The sequence below is a fragment of the Protopterus annectens genome, chromosome 12.part0 (genome assembly GCF_019279795.1).
Source record: "Protopterus annectens isolate FY-2018-M chromosome 12.part0, PAN1.0, whole genome shotgun sequence".
NCBI lineage: Eukaryota > Metazoa > Chordata > Ceratodontiformes > Protopteridae > Protopterus > Protopterus annectens.
The window spans coordinates 747,199,522-747,220,833 of record NC_056746.1 but is presented as its reverse complement, the minus strand read 5'-3'; the positions used below and the strand labels follow the sequence as shown (position 1 = coordinate 747,220,833).

The following is a 21,312-nucleotide window of genomic DNA, read 5'->3' as shown; positions in this document are numbered from 1 at the left end:
GGCCCCAGAACTTGGACCGAAGCTCCAAAGGTGGTGGTGCTTCCATATTCATAAAGGATGCTCACACCTCCAGACTGGTAAGCCCAACATAACGCATCAGAGATACTTCAGGTGTAGCTAACATTGGGTAAGACAACGATTCGGGTCGTAGCCTGTTATAGGTACTCAACCATGTCCCAAGCCACTCACTCTACGTTCCTAAGCACCCTGGGGAATATTAGGGTCCAACCTAAGACACTCATTCTGGACAACTTCAACTATCCCTCCATTAACTGGGAAAACTACTCCTGTACCAATGCACTTGCCCAATATTTCCTGGAATTCATTAATTCCAATGCCCTGGACCAGCTCGTAATTAACCTCACTAGAGGCAGCAACATCTTTGACCTGGTCATTACTAACACGGGCGACCGTTGCTCTACAACCACAAACTAATCACCTTGGAAATCCCTGCCCCCCCACAAAGGTATCCATCATGAAAAACTTCTCCAAAGCTAACTTTGGACTCCTAAAAACAGAGGTGGCTAACTTCACGGCACCCATGCAAACAGAGAATAGTTGCGCGACTGCTGAATCATACACCATTGCACTGTACGAACACACATACAAATGCATGGATCTCGCCATACCCAATAGAACCAAGATGCTCTCCTCCAAAAAAAAAGGAAGCCAATCAGGTGGTCCCCTGCCATAAACAAACTCTACAACAGGAGGAGGAAACTGATACGGAATAAGGTGAAATCCCAAGACTGGAAAAACTCCCTTATCAGCCTCAACAAAAAGTTGAGATTCCCTCATCAAATCCTCTAAAGCTAGCTATGAAAACAGAATTGCAGCAGATAGTAATGACAACCACAAGGCCTTCTATAGCTATGTAAAGAACCTCCTCAGCAACACCAAGATTTGCTCTGAGCTACTGCATAATGGTACCTCCTATACAGAGCCAATATAATGGCTGACAGATTCAGTGCCAACTTTACCCCCCTCCCCCCCCCCAAAGGACCAATCATAATACCAGTAGATTGTCAGGCACCCAGTATTACTGTTGCACAGGTTAAAACAACACTGTCCAAGGCCAGAAATACAGCTTCTATGGGAACTGACAATATCCCTGGCTGTGTTCTACATGCACTGGCAACTCACCTGTGTGCCCTGTTCAATCACAGCCTCAACTTAGATTTTGTCCCTACTGAATAGTGCACTGCTATAGTCATCCCTCTCCACAAAGGAGGAGTGACTACAGACCCTGGGAACTATCGCCCCATTTGCCTGACAAGTCTGATATGCAAAGCTATGCAACGCATCATCATAGACCTAATAAGCAAGGATATAGGGAATCTCCAAACTCTGGGTCCCACACAGTTTGGTTTTGTGAAGGGTAGATCATGCATGCTCAACTTTGTCGACTTCTTTGAGTCAGTCACCAGAGCGGTGGATGAAGGCAAGGTAGTTCATACAGTCTACCTTGATCTGGCCAAGGCCTATGATACCATTCCCCACTCAGGAATCACAAAAACTCACTAAGCTAGGCATCAACCCCTATATCACTAGGTGGGTTGCAAACTGGCTCACAAATGGAACCCACACAGTGTGAAAGTAGCTGACACCAAGTCAGACTGCCGACCAGTCACGAGTGGAGTCCCACAGGGATCGGTCCTGGGTCCTCTCCTGTTTGGTATCTATTTCTCAGAAGTCCAGTCAAACATGAAGGGACTCTGGCTGACAAAGCTGACAGACGATTGCAAGTTGGGAGCCATTATTAACTTCCCAAGTGATGTTGACATCAGAGGCCTCAGAGACCAACTGGTGTCAAAACCATGGCCTTAAGCTCAATGCCAAAAAATGTGTCGTCATCCCCTTTGGAAAAAACCCAGTTCCCATGAACTACCACATCGATGGTAGCCACTGAACAGAGAAGTTGTTATAAGAGATCTGGGAACACAGGTTGACAGCAGCCTCTCTCTTGTCCGCCGCACTGCCACTGTGGTCAGAAAGTCCTTCTATGTGGCACATCTCATTACTAAGGGTTTTGCATTCAGGCAGGAGGAGGTCATTGTCTCACTCTACTCTTCCCTCATTAGGTCAATCATAGAGTACAAAGCCCCATTTGGCATGTACCTCAGTAGACACCTGCAACAACTGGAGAGGCTGCAAAAGTACCTCACAAAGAGGATCCTAGGCCTTAAACATTTATCCTATATGGACAGACAAAAAACTCCAACTATTCTCTGTCTCATATCGCCAACTTAGAAAGCCATGTCTGACCCAGCTCTTTTAGGAATGCTACATCTAAAGAAATCCGAATCCCTCCACACCACACGCTTCAGTGACCTCAACCTCATTACCACAATCAACAGAACATGCTGGAGGGACAGGTTCATAACCCAGAGACTGCCCATGCTATGGAACAGACTTCCCATACATGTCAAACAGAGCACATCACTGGCCCTCTTCAAGAGAAATCTTGATGAGTGGATAGGAAATACAAAATTCACCCCAGGGATCACTCCAGTAGCTCTACCTGACAGAGGCACTGGAAACTAAAGTCGGCTGGCACGATGCCAGGGTAATCCTATGGGCTAGGCTTTTTAAGGCTTCAGGGCCATTAGCCTAGTACACACCTATGAACAAGGTAGGCTATATACCCACCACAAGTCACTATGAAAACAAAAATCAACACAACCAAACTCATCTTGGAAGTAAGAGTGTGAGAAGGTTAAAGTAATAAAGACAACTTGAAAAGCGCTTCCTATGCACAAAGTTGGGAATCAAATACAGGTTTATAAGAGATTTAGAAAATACCGTTCCAGACCCCAAAAAAAGCGAATGTCCATAATATGATAAAACCGAAGTACCTCACTCCTCCCAGCTACATCAGGAAAGTTATAATGGCATGGGGTGACAGGACTGCATCTCCAAGCTGCAGGAATGAAACAAATATTCAGATCACTTTACTGGCTATGAAATCAAAATCAACCCATCCAGAATATGGAAACTATGCTGCCTGCAACAGCAGTCTCCCTCAGACCAACTTGGGTCATAAGACATTAAGTTCATATTGTCAAAACCCTTCTGCCTTTTCATGTAAAAATAACCTCGACTAATAAAATTTCCTTCCACAACACTTTAGTCAAGTGAAAAAGAGAGGACAGTGAATGAAAGCACTAAAATTATGTGCCACACAAGCATGATTATGGCACAAAGTACTCAATAGAGAGTTAAAATGTAATATTACAAACCAGCCTGTTCAAAACAATTTCTATAGGAACGTGCCCACCTTTCATCTAAAACTCCTAATACTGTTTAAAAGTAAACAAGTAAACAGTACACAGCTGAAATGAAAGTAACGGGACCAAATAAAACTACAGAAAAATGGAGAAGTCCCATTCATCCATCATCTTTACAGTGGCAAAACAAACAGAATGCGTGTCAGTTCAAATACAAGTAAATTAGAATCAGAATGTTGTTGGTAAAGGCACATTCTATGACTGGGGATTATTTTCTGGTCATACAGGTCTTGACGGAGAGACTAACTCCCAAACTTAAGTACAGAGTGGCAGAGATGCTAATACAGGCATCTGTGATAAAAATTGTGACAGTATGTCATTACAATATATACTGACAGTCTTTAACAAGGGTATTAAGACACTGCGCTGATGGCCAATTAAACAAAACTCAGTCACCTAAAGTGGACCAAACACGTCAACCATATAAAATTTGTAACTTACCCAAGGCTTAGTGACTTCTGTGTGCAAGAGCCAAAATCCTAAGCATGAGGGGTAATGAGACTTTGCCCCTGCTCTATTACACATCATGTCTATCTTAGCTTGTTCTTTCAATTGAACAGGCTTTAACATGAATGTCTTTGAATTACTGTACAATACTTTTAAGACAGCAATCACTTTGCCAGCAGAAAAATGAGCACCTGTTCCCTTTTCGTAACACAAGCAATGAGACACTGAATGGTACTGCTTTAAAAATGATTGCAAAAGCATGCCTACTTTCTCTATTCAGTCACTTCTCACATAAGGAGAAAGTAACTCTAAAAGTGAATTTCATGACAATTTTGAGTAAGTTTCACAATTCCTTCTATTCAGCTACGCTTCACCAAGGTATAAGGTTATTTAAATCAATAAGTTTCAAATAGATTTGGAGGTATGCTGTCTATACAGCACAACTGCTCCCTGCCATGCCAATTTCAAGAAAGAAATCTCTGCTGACAAACACAGGAATCTAATCCAACAGTTACGTTTTTAACTCGCATCCTTTCTCCAAGAAACCTTATATAGGACTAAATGCTGCAAGACTCCACTGAAAGTGGTAAAAATCCTCCAGTGAGGATGTTTAAAGTTGGCTGATGCTAACCACATTTTGTTGTACGAGCAATTAATCTGAAATGACATACCCATTATGTGCTGTACAATAAAACTCAATCGCATTCTTCTACTGGATACATTAGACTGGTTATGAAGGCCTAATAAGAAGTTATGTCTTACCATAACATTCCATCTGTGTTGTCGATATTCATCTATTCTTGACTGATGGGTTATGATTCTGATCCTAGGAAATCTGGCCATTATATAGCTCGTGCCAGTCAAAAAACTCTTGAGTTAACAGTCTACCCACAATGCCCCTCTCCACATCACCTCAGATCGAGTTTGCAAAATTATAGAACAGTGGAAGGAAACCAGTTTCAAAAGTGGAAGCCATGCCTAAGGAGTGTCCTAACAGAAGAGCCAAGGCAACAGACCGCTCCACCAGGAATCCACAGGAGGAAGGAGGAGGGTAGGACACCAAGAATAGATGAAGACTGATAACACAGAAGGAACATTATGGTAAGACACAACTTCTTTATTTGATGTTGTCAATCTTCATCTATTCTTGAATGATGGGACAGAGTTCCCAGCTACTTTAGATCCTGGGTGGCCCTATGGGAAGGATATTCCCGAGAACCAATGAACCACAGGTGGCTATTCCCCTGGAGACCAGATCCACTTTGTAATGAGTAATAAAGGTATGCAGAGTAGCCCATGTTACTGCTGCACATATTTCACTTATGGAACCTTTAAAATGGAAGACAGCTGAGGCAGCCATATATCTAGTGGAATGTGCCTTCACCGGCACTGGAAGCTTTAGATTCTTTTTGATATAAATGAAAGAAATACAATCTCTTAACCATTTTGACAAGGTAACCTTGAAGATGGATTTCCCTAAGGTTGCGCCAAAGGGGGAGACAAATTGTTCTGATCTCCTAAATTCTTTAGTTCTGTTGAGATAGAAACGTAATTGTCTGAGAACATCTAACAGGTGTAAGCAATATTCGCCTCTATTAGAAAAACTGAGAAAGAACACGGGTACGTCTATAGTTTGATTAATGGTGGACTCGGAGACCAACTTTGCAAGAAAAGATGGATTTGTGCCAGGGGGTTTTGAATGCAAGGCTTGCAATTCAGAAACTCGTTTTGCAGAGGTAATAGCTATAAGTAAAAGCATTTGCCAAGAGAGGAACTTCAAGTCACAATTAGCTGCTGGTTCAAACGAGGGGGGGGACGACGACTACTAGTGACTGCAAAACAATAGTCAGGTCTCATGGTGGTAGAGGATCTTTAAATGGGGGCTTTAAATGGATAGTTCGCTTGAGGAAGACCTTACAAAGTCGGTGAGAACTTAAGGGTAGATCTCCGAAGCCATTATGAAAGTTAGAGATGGCTACTAGAATGACCTTAAGCGTAGAAATGGAAGCTCCCCAACCAAAAAGAATGGCCAAAAATACTAAAACTTTTTCCACTGGAGCTGAAAATGGATCGAGGCCATTATCACAAGCTCAGTTCGAAAATATTTTCCATTTACTGAGGTAGAGATTCCTGGTGGATGGTTTATGTGATGCCAGGAACATTTTTCGTACTGGGGATGGGATATTATGCTTGCCGACTAATGAAACTGGAGTAACTAAGCAATTAGCTTGAGACTTTTAAGACTGGGATGTACCAGACCCTGAGGGTGAGACAGAAGGTCCAGAACTGGGTCCAGAATCCATAGACAGTGAGATTACTTTGCTTCTCAACCTGGCTGTTTTGTTGAGGAAAAGTGCGATCGGGGGAAAGGGAGAAAGGCATATAGGAAACCTGGGAGCCAATCAAGGAAAAGAGGGTCACTCAGGGACTCCCCCAAGGGGGGATTAGGGCAAAGTATCTTCTGCATTTGTTTTGGGTTGAAGCAAAAAGGGTGAAGGAAGGCTGGCCCCAGTGATGAAAGATGATCTTCACTACCTTGGGATTGAGAGGTCACTAGTGAGGCATTAGAATGCATCTGCTTACTTTGTCTGCTATTACGTTTGAAATCCCTGGGATGTGCATTGCTATCAGAAAGTGGTTGGAGGCAGCTGCCCATTGCCACATTCAGAGGACTTCTCGACACAGGGGACAAGATTTGGTTCCCCTTTGCTTGTTGACTATGGACATGTTTTGTCTGAACTGCAATCGTTCCTTGAGGCAGGGCAGACTGAAATTCTTGCAATGCTAGAATCACCACCCTCCGCTCCAGAATGGTGATATGCAGATTGAACTCTACCTGGGACAAAGTGCCTTGGACGGTCTTTTCCCAGATAATGCCCCTCCCCAATATGGGAGGCATCCGTGGTCACTATGGCTTTGAGTTGAGAAGGGACAAAGGGGCAGCCCAAAAGAATTTGTTCGGAATCCATCTGCCAGGATAGGTCTTTTTTGCAGTGACTTGTGATGAGCATGCGGTGGTTCACTGGGTAGGTCAGACTGGACCACTGATTCACAAGAAGCCACTGCAGTAATCTAATAGTTTCATAGTTTAGTACTAGGCTATCTGCCCTGGGGCATTTATAAGCCTAGCCATAGTGATGTGGCTTTTGCCACCCCATGTAATGGTACAAAAGTGTACAGAATAGATTTAGAATACTGTGCCTCTGTCTAGTAGTGACAGAGATGACCCACGGGGTAAACCTACGATCTCCCATCCACTCGTCAAGATTTCTCTTGAAGAGAGTCAGTGAGGGGCTCTGCCTAACATGAACTGGGATTCTGTTCGAGTATGGGAAGCCTCTGAGTTATGAATCTGTCCCTCCAGCATGTCCTATTCATATTTGTGCTGAGGTTTAAATCTTTAGCTCTCATGGTTCTGATGGATTTGGATTTTTTTGAGGTGGAGCATGCCCATCAATTCCTGATTGGACATGGCCTTGTACGTCCGGCACAGATCACCTCTGAGTAGGCGGTATGCTACTGAATAGAACTGGAGTTTCTTTAGTCTGGCAGCATATGACATATGTTGGAGACCCTTGATCCTCTTGGTGAGGTACTTTTGGGGTCTCTCTAGCTGTTGCAAGTGCCGGGTGAGGTACATACAAAATGGGGCATTGTACTCAATCATGGGCCTGATAAGGGAGGAGTATAGGGGTACAATGACCTCCTTTGATCTGGATGTGAATCCCTTCATGATAAGGTGGGCAAGGTAGAAAGTCTTTCTAACCGCTTTGGCAACGTGGGTGTCAAATGAGAGGTCACTATCGACTTGGGTCCCCAGGTCTCTGATTACTTTTTCTGTACTCAGTGGGTTACTGTCTATGTGATAATTTGTGGGTACTTTCTTTTCCCCAAAGGAGATGACTATACATTTTTTGGCATTTAGTTTAAGGCCATGATTCCGGCACCAGTTGTCCGTTTCAGTGAGGCCTTTCTGTAGGATGTATGCGTCAGCTGGTGTATCGACTATGGCGCCTAGTTTGCAGTCATCTGAAAACTTTGTCAGCCACAACCCTCCCATGTTTGCTTTCACATCTGAGAAATAAATGCCGAACAAGAGGGGTCCCAGGACAGAGCCCTGTGGGCTACCACTTGTGACTGGTTTTGAGTCTGACATGGCTCCAGCGATTTTGACTTTATGGGTTCTATCCTTTAGCCAGTTTGCAACCCATCTTGTGACATATGGATTTACATTTAAGCTGTTGAGCTTGTCTATGATGCCTGAGTGGGGTATTGTGTCGAAAGCTTTAGCCAAGTCCAGGTAGGCTGTGTGGACTGCTTTGCCCTCGTCAATGGCTCTAGTGACTGTTTCGAAAAAGTCAACCAGGTTCAAAAGGCAGGATCTGCCCTTTACAAAGCCGAACTGGGTGGGATCAAGCATCTGTAGGTCCCCAATGTCTCTGTTTAGGAGTTCCATAATGATTCTTTCCATAGCTTTGCAGACCAGGCTGGTTAAGCTTATGAGGCGGTAGTTACCAGGGTCTGTAGAGGTACCTCCTTTGTGGAGTGGGACCACTGTTGCTGTATGCCAGTGTTCAGGTACATATCCTGTAGTAAGGCTAAGGTTAAATAGCATTTTTATGTGCGGGTTTAGCGCCTCTTGGAGTTCACGTAGCACGCAACCCGGGATACCGTCAGGTCCCATTGATGCTGTGTTTTTAGCTTTGCTGAGGGCGGTTCTCACCTGAACATCTTGAGATGACAGGGAGGTTACATTCAGCTGGGATAAGTATTTCTTCTTTTGGGGGTGAGGGAGGGGAGAAATTTGCACTGAACCTGTCTGCCAGAATGTTGGCAATATCTGTGGGTTGTGTATTTTTTGTCATTGTGAACCAACTCTGAGCATATCTGAGGGTTTCTGCCCAGGTTTCTAACATAGCAGAAGAAGGCCTTGTGGTTATCTTTAGTGTCCATAGCGATTTTTCTCTCAAAGTTGGCCTTGGATGTTTTTATGAGAGAACGTAGCTTTCTACTAGTGCTGATCAGAGATACCTTCTCTTTATGGGATTTTGCTCCGTCATGCAGTAGCTTCCTTCTTTTGTTATACAATTTGTTTATGGCTGGGGTCCACCAGACAGGACGCCTGCCCTTGGTGGAGAGGGTCTTGGTTTTATTTGGGATTGCATGATCCATGCATTCTTGGAGATGTCCGTAGAAAGCATTTGTGAAGGATTCAGCATTGTGGGATGTGGTTTCCACTGGCCCAGTGGGCTTAAAGGATACCATCTCAGTCTTAAGAAGTGTAAAGTCGGCTTTTGAGAAGTTTTTCACTGTAGTCTTTTGTGTTGGGGTGGAGGTGGGATATGTATATCCAGGGTGATTAGTTTGTGGTCAGATCTCACTAGTGAGGGGTATACTCGGTGTGGAGCACTTTGTCCCCATGTTTGTGATGATCAGGTCTAGTATATTATCTCCCTTGTGGGAGAGGTGACTAGCTGTTCCATTGCATTTGAATTTATGAATTCCAGGAACCTTTGGGCTAGGGTGTTAGGGCTAGAATAATGCACCCAGTCTATGTTAGGGTAGTTGAAGTCTCCCAATATGATGGTGTTTGGTGAGACATTCATATCCTCCAATGTCTTCAGGAAGGCTGAATGGGGTTTCTGAGATTGGGAGGGTGGTCTGTAACATGCTACCAGTTGTATAGCAGTTTTGCCTACGGTTAGTTGCACCTGGATGGTCTTGGATGCTTCATGTGTTGCCACTAACCTGGAGGTGTGGGTGTCCTTGATGAATATGGACACTCCCCCTCCCTTTTTGGTTTGGCCCGAGTTTTGGGGCCGAAAAGCATGATACGAGGTATAGCCTGGTAGTGCTGGGGTGCTCTCAGGAGCCTTGAACCAGGTTTCAGTTACTGCACAGACATCGATGTTCTACATACTGAGGAGTGCTTCGAGAGCATGCATCTGGAGATTTAGACTTCTGGCGTTGAGCAGCATTACCCTTAATTTTTTTCCATTTTTGTTTTCTAAGGAGGTGGGTTTGTCTTTTGAGCCTTGCCTAAAAAAGGCACTATGGGGGTGGCAAGAGCCTTAGCCAATATCTGGAAGCCCAGTGGTGACAGATGCAAGCCGTCCCTTGCGAAGCAGCGTGGCTTGTCCAGCATGTCATTCCAAGCAGACAGACATTGGATCCCCCTAGAATGACACCAGTAATTGAGTCAATTATTAAAGCTTATCATCTTGTCTTTGTATTGTGGCATCTTTCTTGGTGAGGGCAAGATGCTGCTCAGGGTCAGGGTCATACCAGCCTGGGCTACATAATCAGAGAGCTCCTCTATCTCTCTTTTCATGTAGTCCAGGGAGGTATGTCTCAGGTCATTTACGCCGGCATGGACAATGACGGAGTCATATTTGTACTTGCGTTGGAGAGACCTGAGTGTGTGTGTTATGTGGCGAATCCTAGCTCCCGATAGGCAGCTCACTGTTACCCTCTCCTTGTTCAGCCTGGTAAGCGGAACGTCAGTGTGTCTGACTACAGAGTCACCTATTACTAGTGTATCAGGCATGGTGTTTGGCCTTAAGGGCTATGATTGTTTGACACACTGATTTATTGAAGTATGTGTTGCATGTGTTATGTTTTGAGGTGGTGGATTTTTGGGTGTCTGCTTTGGGAGCCTCTGTTTTGGTAAGTTTTTTGTTAGAGCCTCCGAGTATGTCTGTGTTTTTATGTGTTTGGTTTGCAGTTGTGGTAGGTCTATGTGGGACTGGGTTTGCTGTGTGTGTGGTTACCTTCTCCTCCATTCTGGTCTTGCCAGTCCTGAGTTGAGAGAGTTCAGCCTCCAGTTTGGCTATATAGTTGCATCTCTCACATGTATTTGTGTTTGTTGGGAGGAGGAGAGGGTTGTCTGTGTACACGAGACAATTGCAGCATTGTCTCAAGATTCCCAGATTAACCAGCTGAACCGGAGAGGATGCTAGTAATCTACCACTCGACATGCTAGAATATTATAAGGAAGTGCTGTGCCTTTAAGGGAAGTGGGTACTCACAGGGGTGGTAGGTGGATGTAGTGCTTACTTTAGTTTGAGTGTGCTTACTTAGAAGAGTGGTTTTGAGAACAAGTGCTAGGCTTATAATAAAGCGAGTAGACTGATTATTATAAGAGTAGAGCTTTCTTAAGGGAAAATTTGAAGAGCAGACTTGGCGGAGCCAGAAAAAGTTTAACCGGTGCTGCGCTATGCACACAATCGCGGATTTTAAACAGGGAACTTCAAAAGAGCTAGAAATGGTCCAAAACAACCAATTACTACAAGCTCTTGTGCTGAGGTCACTCCTTCAGTGACAGATAGGCTGCTCAAGGCTCCCCACTCCCACTGGTGAGCAAAGAAACTTCCTTCTATCCAAGTAAGGCAATGGACAACACAGGAACTACACCACAGCCCAGAATACAGCAAAGCCTGTATACTGGTCTAAACTAGTCGAGGAGAGGCGGGAAAACAAGGATATTTTTTTGTTTTTGAGATAGAAAGCACACAGAAATGCAGGAAACAGTAATAAATCAGTTACACAGGCTAGCACACTTTAGTGGGCAGCCTCAACAGTTAAATTTAACTAACAAACAACTTTTGACCAATTTTCGACCAAATGTAACTAAATGCAGATAATATATAATACAACAAACAGCTAAAAAGAGTTTAAGCTTGTTCAAAGTAAGCAAAAGAAGGTATTTTAGGTAAAAAACAGCAAAAAATACTTAAATCAGGAAAGTAGTCGCTTTTCTCAGTTCTCTGCTGCTAGGACCACTCTGCAGGACCACGAGGAGCTGTTTCTGAGTAGTATAGCCAGAAAAAAACACTCCGAGGCGGATTTTAAACAGGGAACTTCAAAAAGAGCTAGAAATGGTCCAAAACAACCAATTACTACAAGCTCTTGTGCTGAGGTCACTCCATCTTACTAATGGGACCATACTGATCGCTGCTGCCATGGACCATAATTGCATGAAGCACTAGCAGGGCTGATACTTTGAGCACAGGAGAGAATGAACTTGAGATCTTATTTTTGTAGCCTGTGGGTAGGTAGACAGGCCAAACAAGAGAGTCTTGAGATGAACTCTGATATCTGAGAGGGGTCAGTTGAGACTTTGTAAAGTTGATCGTGATGCCTAGCTGCAGGAACAATTGCAGGGTGAATTCTGTTACCTGAAGCAGTACATGTCTGGTGGAAGTGGTAATGAACCAGTTGTCTAGATATGGAAACACTGAGAATCCGTGCAGTCTCAAGTGAGCTGTTACTGCTGCCATACATTTGAACACCCTGGGGGCTGTGTTGAGACCAAAGGGCAGTACCCTGAACTGATAGTGACTGGCTCCTACCCGGAAGTGGAGGAACTTTCCTGAGCATTTGTCAATTTTTATGTGGTAAATATGCATCTTGAAGGTCTATAAAGCACATCCAATCCTTTCCCTCTAGAAAGGGAAGTACTGACTGAACCATGACCATCCGGAATTTGGATTCTTGGACAAATTTGTTTAGAATACGGAGATCCAGAATCTGTCTCCAGTCCCCTGTCTTTTGGCACTAAAAAGTAAAATACGGATCCTACTTGGTCTGGTGGAACTTCTTGGAAGACTCTTTCTAGCAGCTTTTACAATTCTAGGGCTGCTTGGTCCCTCTGACTGGGTGGAACATATGCAAGGGATAAAGTAACCTCTGGAAATAATTCTTAGCACCCACGCATCTGTGGTTACTTGTTGGCAGGTTTCTGGATGCAAAGAAAATCGTCCCTTGACTGCTTCCAGAGTAAAGCAATCGTGCCTTTCTTCAGGAGCGCTGATGAGGCTGGACAGAGGACTCCCTGGAACCCTGGTTCTGCAGGCCACCTCTGCCTCTAGGAAGGCTTCTTCCAACTGAACTCCCATTCTGCCCCAGGGGGAGTCTCTGTACCACGTGTGTCCTGGAAAGGCCTCTGGGACTTCCTGAACCACATCTTCCCACTCCTCTGATTCCTGGAATAGGCTCGTTGGGGAGCAACGAATGTATACCCACTGCAGACAGGGTCTTTCCATCTTTCGCACACCTGGAAGTGTTTCTTTAATTCTGGGACCGAACAAGGAGAACCCGTCAAACGGAGCACTGATGAAGGAAGACCTGAATGGCTCAGAGAACTCACACAAGAACATCCAAGCGTGTCATTGAATTGCAACACCTGAACCGGCTGGCAAGTACAGTTGTGTACACATACCATAAATGCAGATGTTCGAGTGTATTCACTTTTGCAGTCATCACATTTGGGTCATCTCTGCCAGGGTAGCAGTTGGCCGGCCCGAATACCAGAGACTTAGTATTGCTGAATTGGTTGCTGTCACTTGAGATTTCACATCAGGTCGTCAAGTAGTATAAAGTAAGGCAGCCGATGCCATTACATCAGTTTTTCTTGCTCTAACTTATCAGGAGCCCAGGTTCTGGAGGAAGAACCCCCCACCAGTGGAAAATAAATATCAATCCCTTGTAAGGAAAGGTGAACAGGGAAGAATGGTAATAAAAGGAGAAAGAGAATAAAGGGGGATGAAGGGAGGGAAACCAGGACTGCAACAGTGAATACACTCGAACATCTACATTTATGGTAAATGTACACAACTGTACTATGTTCTTCGTGTTTCACTGCTGCAGTCATCACATTTGGGTAGACTCCCAAAGCTGAGGAAATGGGTGGAGGCAGTCAAAGAAACTAGAAGCTGGCTAGGATGCCCTGCAAGATTGCAGAGGCAAACGCTGCCCGGGATTTGGAGAAGAGAGGCAAGTGGTAATGCTTGGTAAAAGTGTGAACAGATGTCCAGGTGGCAGCCTCCAAGATGTCCCTGTTGGGTTACTCCTCTGAGGAAAGTTGCAGAGGTGGAGGCTGCTCTGGTGGAGTGTCCTGACCCCCTTGGGGGGAGGCTTTCCATGCTGTTTGCAGCAGAAATGGATGCAGTGCGTTACCCATTTGGAAATGGTTTTGCTTGGAGATGGCTTTGCCTTCTACCCCTGTAGCAAAGCTAACTACCAATTGATCAGACTTTCTGAAATATTTACTCCTGTCCAGATAAAATCTGAGCTCTCTGTGCACATCTAGAGAGTGAAATATTTACTCCTGTCCAGATAAAATCTGAGCTCTCTGTGCACATCTAGAGAGTGAAGAATTCTTCCCACCTTGTTCTGGGGATTAGGAAATAAGGTGGGCAAATGAATGGATTGGTTGAGAGCCACATTGGACACCACCTTGGGCATGAAGGATGGGTTAGTCCTGAGAAATACCCTGTCTGCATGGAAGATGATGAAAGGTTCCAGAGCCATGAGTGCTTGCAGCTCAGAGACTCTTCTGGCAGAAGTGATGGCCAGAAGGAATGCTGTCTTACAGGAGATAAATTTTAGTTCTACAGAAGAAGCTGGTTCAAAAGGGACAGGCTGAGCTTTTCCAAACCAAAGTTAAGGTCCCAAGCTGGTGTTGGTGCCCTTCTGTAGGGCCTCAAGTTGATAGCCCCTCTGAGGAACTGTTTGATCAAAGGGTGTGAGAAAAAGGGGCTTCTCAGTGGGAAAATAACAGAAATAGCAGAAGCAAGAATTGTTATAGAGAAAGACAGACCACTGTACAGTAGGTCAAAATAAGTAATCCAGGATGAGAGGGATGGAGAGCTGTGTCGTACTGGCTCCCTTAGCCTGGATCCAGGTGCAGAACATTATCCATTTATCTGCATAAGACTTTCTGGTACTAGGACGTCTGGCCTCACGTATAACATCCAGAACCTGTTTACTGAGGATAGCAGATTGGTTTGGGGTTAGGGAATAAGCCAAGCTGCAAAACTGAGTATCTGCACTTGGGGATACATGAATTCCCCTTCCCTCTGGGTCAGGAGGTTTGGAATCTGAGGAAGATGCCACGGAGGCAGCAAGGGGTACCAGTGTTGCCGGGGCCAGTCTGGAGCTATAAGAATGGTCCTTAGTTTTTTCGCCCTTACTTTGAGCAGTACCCTGTGGATGAGAGGCAGGGGAGGAAAGGCACAGACCTGACAGACTGACTCAGGGGAAGGACAGGGCATCCACTTTCCAAGCCATGCAGTGATGTTCCCTGGTGCAGAATTTGCCAACTGATGGTTGGTGTGGGAGGCAAAGAGGTCGACCTTCGGGGTTCCCCATTTCTGAGCTATTAGGGTAAAGGTACTTCTGTCGAGTTGACACTAATGTGGGTCCAGAAAGTTTCTGCTTATTTGGTCTGCTAGAGAGTTGAGAGTCTGGTAGGAAGTGTGCTAGCAGGTGTAGTTGCATGGAAGAGGCTGTGAGCCAAAGGGTCATGGCCAGCCTGAATAAAGGGTAGGAGTGAGTCCCTCCCTGCTCGTTGATGTACCACATCACAGAGGTGTCTGTTTTGATCAGGAGAACCCCTGGAGAGAGAGAAGGGGTTTGAAAGCTATCAAGGCATGCTGGACAACCATCATCTCTTTTTGGATGATGTGCAGGGGGGATTTGCTGTGGGTTCCCATTGTCCCTGTATGCACCTGCTGTCCAGGTGTGCAGCCCAAGCGTAGTGTGATGCATGTGTGGTGAGGGTCTGGGCGGCGGGGATTGAGGAGAAGGGCAGTCCCTTGTTGTGGGAGCATACTGTTGCCCACCAAAAAAATTCCTTTCTGAGGCAAGGAATTATAGGTAGAAGAGTTTCCAGGTCTTGAGAGTGTTGACACCAAAGGCTCTTCAGGTACCACTGAAGTTACCTCGTATGCAGTCTGGCATATGGAATGAGTTGTATGCAAGATGCCATGAACCCCAGAGCTTGCAGGATTCTTCCTTACAGATAGCTGGGGCTTGGTGGCTAGTTGAGAGAAGTAGGCAGTCAGGAAAATTTATTTCTCTAGTGTAAGGTATGCCATCTGGGATGCTGTGTCCAGACTTGCTCACCGGAAGATTATCCTTTCGGTGGGCACCTGTTTGGATTTATTTATGTTGACTGTGTACTCTAGGGAGGTTAGTAGGGTCTTTACAAAGGCCAGGTGCTTGAGCAGCTTTTCCTGGCTGCCTGCCTGAAAAAGGCAGTCGTCTAAGTATGGCTAAATTTGAGTAATTGTCTGCAAAAGGCAAAGCCCAAAGTCTGACATTTTGTGAGAACTCTGGGAACAGTAGATAAGACAAAGGGAAGTGCAGAGAGATCCTGCCTGAAGCAGAGATATTTCCTGCATGATTCCCTGATAGGAATGTGGAGGTAGGCCTCTTATATCTAGGGTGGCTAGCCAAGCATCTTTGGAGAGCATGGGTAGCAGCTGCTGGAGGGTGAGCATTTTGAACTTTGGGATCACCAAAAAGGTGTTTAGAATGGATAGATCGAGGATCGGGCGCCAGGTGCCCATTTTTCTGTTGCCCAGAAAAAGTCTGGAGTAGAAGCCATTGCCTATTTGTTCTGTGGAACATGCTCTACTGCTCTCAGAGGCAGGAAAGAATTAGCTTTTGAGCCTCTACCCACTGATTTGGTGGTAAGACCTGGAAACCCTTTTGGGGTTGGAAGGGTGTGGAAGGAAAATTTATATCCCTGAGACACAATGTTCAGAACCCACTGCTCCTTGTTAATGGTGGCCCAGGTGCTTGAGTGAAAGGAGAGTTTTCCTCCAAGGGTAAAAGTGAAGGTGGGTGGAGGAGGTGAGTTACTGAGTTCTTACCATAGGGGGGTGGCTTAGAACTCTCTGGTTTTGAAGTGGAGGTAGTCCACTGCTTAGATCTCTGCATTCCCTGGGGCTGCTGTCTGGGGGTCTGTTTCCACGGGGCCTAGGCTGGGCCAGTTTACTTGGAGCAGGAAAGGACCAGTGCTTGGAAGGACAATGCCTCCTGAACATAGGGGGCTGGACCTGTAAGAAATCTTTAGCTGTTTGCATAGATTTTGCTTTTTGTTCCATCTTTTTCAAAACCTCTTCTGCCTTAGTGCCAAGTAAGTTATCTTTGTGCAAGGGGGCATCCAACAATTTAGATTTGACATGGTCTGACAGGGGCTTTTCCTTAAGCCTTGCACCTCTTCTAATGACAGATCCAGTAACTGTTGCCCTGCAAGAAGCTTCTAGGGCATCAAAACCACAGTGCAAAGTGTGTTTAGTTACTTGACTTGCAGAATGCATTAAGTCTTGTAAATCTTTAGATTCTGCCCAAGCAGGAAAGACATTTTTTGTTTAAGGAGTTCCAAGGTATGTTGCTGAAATTTCACCATATGGAACTGACAATTTAGTGCCCTGATAGCAAGAGTAGCTGAGATCTATACTTTTTTACCCCATCTGTCCAGCACTCGGGAATCCCTGTCTGAGGGGGTGTGATTCTTAGCAGAGGTTGCTTTAATCCATTTTGGCCCTTGAGAAATGGACTCAGGGTCAGCTGTTGGATTTTTAAAACTATATTTGTGTGAGTCAGGGATTCTATAGTACCTGTCTGGTTTTCTGGGAGCAGGAGGAAGGGCATCAGGTGTCAAGCTGAATTTAAGGAAAAGATCATCCACGACTGGGGGGATGGCCAATGGTCTTTGTTGCAGAAGATCTAGGAATCCCCAAGTCTCTTTTTTAGACTGAGGATAGTCCTGACTCTACCACTGCAAATGTTCCCTTAAAGTATGCAGGGTTTTCCCAAAGGAAAAATCCTCTGGGGAAGGGGCTGAAGGAATGGAGTCCTCTGCATCAGAATCCTCATAAGTTAAGAGGGGTTGCATGTCTTCACAGTCCGATGCATCGGATTCATCTGACTCTTCAGGCAAAACTACAGGGGACAGATCTCTCTCCCTTTTTGAGGGGTAGCTTGGCTTCCCCTGATCAGAATAAGATCTTCGGCCATTTTAAGCATTTGAGTCTGAGGCAAGGTAGCAGGTGCCTGAGGGTGGCTTGTTGGTTTCTTGGGTGTGGTTCGAACCATGGGCCTAAAAAACTCGGTTGCTTTTGAAAGAATGGTAGTCGCGAAAGAAGACATCTGTTTATGTCGAGATTCTGTACTGCGAAGGACTTCCTCTGAAGCCTGTGCCTGCTCAGTGGCTCTGGAACCATCCAAGGTAGAGACAACCGCAGGATCCTTAGTCGAAGAAGAGTTCTGCAGCATACCAGACTCCAAAAAGGGTCTTGGTAGCATCCTGCGAATCAAATGAAGCAAGCATCAGGGGCTGCAAAAGCGCCTCACTGAGTGCCGGAGGACTGACGACAAGCTTAACGGAAGCGTCGTCGGTAGGTTTGGACCTGTGCGGTCTGTCTGCTTTATCTTTACATTTTTTCAGAAGATCTGCTGTCTGATGGCTTACCGTAGCCATATCGGGATTTGAGGACTGAAAACAAAAATACCTGGCTACAATAAGGGCCCGACAACAGATAGTTCTGGCGTTGAGCAAAGCACAGAAGTGACAACAGGAGACGTCATGGTTTGGGCCTAAACAAGTGACACAGTTAAGAGTGGAAGCCTTGGTGTGGTATTTGCTTTCCACAGGCGAGACAATTAACTTTTTCTGACATCTGCTAGTGCAAGAAAAAAGGATCCCCAATGGGGTAGTTAGCTTTAGAAGACTTGAACTTCAATTCGGAGATGAAAACTCAGGTAGTGGCTGACTGGCAGTCGTGCGAACTGCTTCTGCTTTGGCCTCCATGGCAGGAAAGACTGATGTAATGGTGTCGGCTGCCTTACTTTATACTACTGATGACCTGACGTCAGTCCTCAAGCACAGCAACCAATGCAGAAATACTAGGTCTCTGGTATTCGTGCCGGCTGAGGGCTACTCTGGCAGGGATAACCCATATGTGATGACTGCAACAGTGAAACACAAAGAACATCTGGTCGTCCCTTCGGCTGCATGTGCAGTTTGCCTCAGGGACGAATAAGAGATACACTCCAGGGTAGCTTACTAGAAGGCAACTTTCTTGAGCTACCGCAGCAACTGCTTCGCTAGGTATGAAACAGTTCCTTGACCACATCCTTCTGGAGCCTAGTAAAATGTGCCATAAAGTTCATGTATCTAATTGTAAAGTTAGATGATGCGTAAACCCACTTATCAAATCTGTCCCATCGCCCTTGACTCTTGCTTAGGGGGATGAACAGTGAAATTTTCCTCAGCCAGTTCCTTTTTAGTGGCAACCACTACCACCATGGTGTCTACTGCTAATCCTTTTGCCCAGTACTGATGATCCTCAGGAGCAGAAAGCATTTTACCTGGTCTCTGTGGGATTGGTTCAATTGAATATGGGGCCTTCCAAGTCCGCTGAGCTGTCACTTTAATGAGATCATCAGCGGTACGGGTCACCCAGGAAGTATATGGGCAAGCTCCAAAGGCTTACAGGTACACAGACTCCCGGAGGTAGGGTCTTGGGCTTCCAGCCACCCCACTGTTTAAGGATCTCCAGAATGTCTGCAAAAGAGATGTCTTCCAGGGATGACCGGGGGGAACCCTCTCCGTCGTCGAACTCTATGTCCTTGGTGACGGACTCTTCATGGAAGTCCAGGTATTTCCTCTTACAAAACTTCTTCCAAGGGGGCTCTTAAGTGGAGATATCCGAAGAGGACTCAGAAGAGGGATGATCCCTGGTTGGTATGTCTTGCATCCTTGGAGCAAGCTGTCCAGGTATGGAGACTGATGGTAGCTCTGGGTAAGCAGGTGTCAAGGGGTGAAACTCCGGTAACAGAGGAGCCATCTGAGGATGGATGGGAGGTCGGAAACAAGACAAACAAAGTTGGAAACGGGGTCACACCCCACCCCGAGAGACCCACCGGCAGAGTTAGAGCCAAGGAAGGGCCTGAAGCTGGCAAAGACCGAAGCTGTAAGGTCGGCTCTGAATAAAAAACAGGAGTCGACTCAAACACTCTGGACTTGACAACGGAGACCCAATCCAGGGACCTGTCAGTTCCGAAGGAACTGAGAGAGTCAGAGCCATAGTTGGAACCGAAGACAAGAAAGTTACCAGCACTGAAGTCATAATAGTCTATGTTGTTGGAGTGGACAGCTCCAAAGCCTGCAAAGAAGTCAGTGGAAGAGTATATGTGGGGGTACTGAGAGAGAATTCCCTTACACCAGGAGAGGGCAGACCGCTACCTGTCAGAAGCGGATCCACCAACCTCACTGTATCCGCTTCAGAAAGACTCCCAGTTGAGTGAATGAACAACCCCAAGGAAGATTCAGGGGTCTCTACAAAGGGCTAAAAAGCTAACCCAGAAAGGGGTCAATTGATGGAGAATATGTTGTCCTGGGTGTAAAGAAAGATTTAGTCTTTGGCATTGGGGTAGAACATAAGGAGCTGCGGAGCCACAGAAATGTCGGTACCAACACGGCAACTAAAATAGTTGGTGCTGACACTTGAATTATTACTGGAGTCAGTGTCATGGTCGGTGTCAATGGCACTAAGGCAGAGGTTGGTGCCAAGGACTCGGTGCTTTCCGAAATTTTAGGAACTTTAGATTTTGGTTCTGAAGAAGAACCAGCTGAGGGGTGTTTATGTTTTTTCAATGTCGGTGCTGAGGGAGACGTCAGCACCGAACAAGCAGATTTTACGCCAGAGGCCTGAGGAGACTGGTAGGTTATGGACAATGCTTCTTCAAAAAGGACCTTAAGAAGCTCTTTAAAGACCAACTTATTTCTACATTCAACCAGGGCTCTATCCTGGCAAAGAGAGCACCCCAAATAAAGATGACAATCACCCAAGCAATGTACACATTTGTCACGACCATCCAAGATCGGCATTTTTCTGCCACAGTCTGGGCACTGTTTAAAACCAGTGGTCAGTTTTGATTTACCTGCCATTACAGCCAGAAAGGGCTAAAGGCCAAGAAAGAGAAACTTGAGAAACATAAATCACTCAGTTACAAATCAGAGAAGAATCCTACCAATGATGGTAGGACAGATTACCCAACAGTAAGGGAAAGAGAAGACAGGGGAAACTACCAACTACGGTAGGCAAGTAGTACCAAAGGGTACAGGTTAAAGAAAACAAACACACTCACAAAGGAGAAAAGGGTAGACAAGGTTCAGATATTACTATGAAGACTAAAAAAAAAAACGTAGAAAATTGTAATAAAACTTCTAAAATGTACTTAGTTGCAAAAGAAAGTTGGCTGACACATTTTCTATAAGAACAGCAAACGAGATCTGGGGTAATGGAGAGAGGGGCATTATGGGTAGACTATATACCTTGAGTTTGTTTGGCAGGGGTGAGCTATAGAACAGCTGGATTGGTTCCGAGGATCGGAACTGTAACCCATCAATCAAGAACAGATGAGGATTGACATCAGATTAAAAGTTTCTGCCCATTATGATAAACATTTACAATACTATTAACAGAAAGTCTTAATATCATCTGCATTTTATCTGTACCCTTCTATCCAGCTTTGTGGGCACTTCTTAGGTAAATCACGCATTCAGTTTCCATGCCATTGACTTACCTCAATATTCCATTTTGCCTCTACCCCTCTTATCCAGCTTGAGCACACTTTCCAATAAAAGAATGTATACAATCTTCATGACACTGATTTACCTCAGTATTCAAAAACCTGTAATCACGACTCTTTTAATCAAACTTAGAAGTTGTATACCTTGTCCAGTTTAAAATTTCTTCCCAGTACAGTTCTCTGGTTGGCA

General features: G+C 45.2%; 1 protein-coding gene across 1 annotated transcript in view; it reads right to left on the bottom strand.

Annotated features, from left to right (window-relative positions):
• Nucleotides 1-21,312, bottom strand: part of XPO6 (exportin 6) — a gene marked incomplete in the record, with an annotated part of 1,798,279 nt that overhangs the window by 76,490 nt on the left and 1,700,477 nt on the right. The window contains 1 exon segment of the mRNA XM_044089811.1: nucleotides 21,267-21,312. This exon segment is cut by the window's right edge and continues 185 nt beyond it. Coding sequence (XP_043945746.1) covers nucleotides 21,267-21,312 — 46 coding nt within the window.